Source organism: Zootermopsis nevadensis, unplaced genomic scaffold (genome assembly GCF_977971745.1).
Source record: "Zootermopsis nevadensis isolate Lab colony 2312 unplaced genomic scaffold, Znev_1.0 Znev_ptg000008l, whole genome shotgun sequence".
NCBI classification, from domain to species: domain Eukaryota; kingdom Metazoa; phylum Arthropoda; class Insecta; order Blattodea; family Termopsidae; genus Zootermopsis; species Zootermopsis nevadensis.
Window position 1 is genome coordinate 15376135 of NW_028259140.1, and position 3282 is coordinate 15379416.

General features: G+C 49.2%; 1 protein-coding gene across 1 annotated transcript; it reads right to left on the bottom strand.

The window, feature by feature from the left end:
- Positions 1 to 228: 228 nt before the first annotated feature.
- Positions 229 to 2037, bottom strand: LOC147874517 (kelch-like protein 10). The gene has a single exon (XM_087345268.1). The coding sequence runs from the start codon at positions 2029 to 2031 to the stop codon at positions 229 to 231; it is 1803 nt and encodes a 600-aa protein (XP_087201394.1). The 5' UTR covers positions 2032 to 2037.
- Positions 2038 to 3282: the final 1245 nt, after the last annotated feature.

Here is a 3282-nt window from a genome sequence, read left to right on the forward strand (position 1 = left end):
TCAGGTTATTCTAATCTACTGCCGGGAACTTACTTCAGATTCAGTGGCAAGCCCTCAGGTGTCAACGTACAAATGACACACCGAAACAATTAGCCATCGCACAGGATGAAGTGAACTTCAGTGAAGTTCCTTTTGTCTTGAACACGTAAGAAGGCGCTTCCTCAATGGTAATCGTCGGCGATGTCATGGTTTTTCTGTCTTCCGAGTCGTCTTCGACTGTCAGAGCATTCAACAACGTCCAGCACTCTGCCATTCCTCATACAGCAACCGATCCCTGTGTTTGTAAATGTAGTCGCAGGCATTGGGAAGTCCCTTGACCACACAGGCCGACATCCCATTTCTATATGTAGTCATGTTCGTAACCTCGCACCATTCATTTCTGCTGACGTCGAAACACTCCACTCGGCAAGTGCTGACTTCGTTAATGAAACCACCGATGGCGTAGATGGTGTCGTCAATCACTTGAAGCGCGAAGTCACCACGTGGAATAAGCAGGTGGGAGATCTCGGTCCACGTGTCCGTTTCTGGGTCGTAATTCTCGCCACTGCTCGTAGCGCGAGAACCTTGGATATATCCTCCTACGGCGTACACACTGCCGTGGTAGGCGACGCAAGACAGGCCGCTGCGTGTGGCAGACATCGGGGAAATGTTAGTCCATAGGTTCGTCTGTGGGTCGTACACCTCTCCTGAGGCCAAATATTGTTGGCCATTGTCTCCACCAACGACGTAGATTTTATCTTTGAGTGCGGTCGCACTTGCGTCGGATCGCTTCGTGTTCATAGAAGCGATCATCGACCACTGGTTCGTCCTGTAGTCGTATCGCTCGGCCGTTTTAAGTCGATCACCCTTAGTACAGCCGCCAGCAACGTACACCTGACCCCCGAGCACTGCCACACTGACCAGGCTTCTCCGGTCATTCATCGGCGCCACCTCGTGCCACGTCTTCGTAACTGCGTTGAAACGGCGGACTGAGCTCAAGAATTGCACGCCGTCATAACCACCGATGACGTAAATGTTAAATCCGACTACCGCCGTGCCATGTTTGCCTCGCGGTCCGGTCGGGTCGTTTTCCTGCATCTTAATCCATCGGTCTGCCCGCGTGTCGTATGTTTCCATGGTATCAGCGATAGCTCCCGCGGTCCACCCTCCAATAACAAAGAGAATGTCATGAGGGATTCGCGGGATGGCAAACCTTGGAGTCAGAAATTCCCTGTCTTTCTCCAAGATCGTTTCTAAGTCGTGCAGAAACTTCAGCGTCTCTTCGATCACGGGTCTGCATGACTCATTTTCCCTCACATATGGATGATGTCTTAGTTTTTCGAGAAAGAAATCTTTGTCGAGTAGTCCCAGCCTGAAGTTCTTCAAGAGCTCTGCGATGTGTCCTTTTCTGTTTTCTGCGTCGTGGTCGATCCAGCGGAGTATGCAGTCCCACACAAGTTTCTCGTCCTTGACGTTCAGATTATCCTCCCCGATAATCGCCTGCAGCTCCTCTACTGACATTTCCAGCAGTTCCTCGCTCTGCTGAGACAAATGAGCGAAGTGGCGCGAAACGAAGCGGCGAGCGTGAGATTCAAGGCCGGCGCAAGAGTGACACCTTGCGAAAAGCATGATGCCGATGCAATTACCAAGATTCATCGTGTTCTGGAGGAATTGACAGCAGAGCTGAAGAACGCCTTGCACGCACAAGTAGTCGGACGCTAAGAGCAGCTGACGCACGTTTCCACAATTAATGTCCACCTTCCTTGTGTAAACGTAGTCCAATATCTGAGCCATGATATCCGAGCTGACTCCGTGCAGGAGAACGTCAGTCTGCTCGTGGGCGTGCAGTGTCGTGGTGAAGAGGTTCCTGAAATATGCGCTACGCATCGAGAGAATCACTTTGTGGACACGAAAAACGCCGCCATCTTCCAACCTCAAGACCGCGTCACACAATAGGTCCATCTGTCTCAAGTCATTCAGAGAGGACAACGCTTCGGTGCACATGCACCTGCTATCTTGCAAAGAACAGCAGCTTTGTTGCTCTAACTCCATTTCCTTGTATTTATTCTGAATAGTTTTAACAGCACAAAAGTATCTTGTCTACTACGCGTTTTATCTACAAGCGATTCACAGCTCTGTTCTTTCCACACTCTCACCTCCTACACTCCTCTCAAAGCCAACCACCAACCAACCAAAAAGCTAACTGAGGGCGGAGGCCTGCGTAAGCGCAAGCATCGTCCCTACCTACGTGAAACCATTCCTGCGCACAAGGCGCATTGCTGGAAATGGTAAACGGTCTTAATATAAAAAAACGGAAATTTTGCTAACGCTAACGGGGTTTCGTCGTGGCTGGAGCCTCGACCATTCAAACTGGGATCCGTTGCTGCTGATGGGAGGTCATCCCGTCAGGCAAGTTGTCCAAAGGAATTTGGTTGGTTGGATCTCCGGGGTTTGAACCCAGAGAGGGAGGGGCCGTTTCGGCTGATGGCCTCTGCGGCATGGGGGGGAGATCACTTCAGCTGATGGCCTCCGTGATCGGGGTGGGGGTGGCGGGCCGTGCCCCTATTAAGTTATACCCTGGCATTCGCCTTACAACTGAGGAAAAGCACGGAAAACCTCAGTCAGGGTAGCCGAGTAGTCTAACCACTCGTTGTGCCGACTTGGCCGTCTTTTGGGGACGGCCTCGGCTGGCCTGCTGAACATCGGTCGGCCTCGGTTGCCCTTGGGCGACCTCTGGCAGCCCTCGTTCGGCACGAGTCCCACTGGACACAACCAAAAATCTAAGTGAGGGCGGAGGCCTGCGCAAGCGCAAGCATCGTCCCTGCCTCTCTCCAGGCTGTGCCGGTGGGGGTCTATAAATGGGGACCACATAGCTATTAAATGGATTAAAGATTTTTATAATTAGATAATTATTTATGACTAGCTTTATTTTAAATCTAATATTTTCTCTGCTCACATCCACTGTTTGTAAATAGCCGTCATGTTCCATATGCAGTGGAATCTTTGGGTCGTGGAAAACTGATTTTGGATACTATGAAATAATTACATATAGTCTATATATAAAATATGGATAAATAACTAAATTTAAATGATTAAACGACATGTATAGATATGTTTAATTTATTTCAAATAATGCATATATTTAAAGTAAATGACAATAATAAAGAAGGATAATTATGAACATCAAATAGAATATTTTTCCGTTGGGGTCGATTTGTAAGAAGTTGTCGCGGTCAATCAATGCCATAGACCATCTAACCCCCCCCCCCCAACAATATACAAAATGGGATTGGTGTGCCGCCA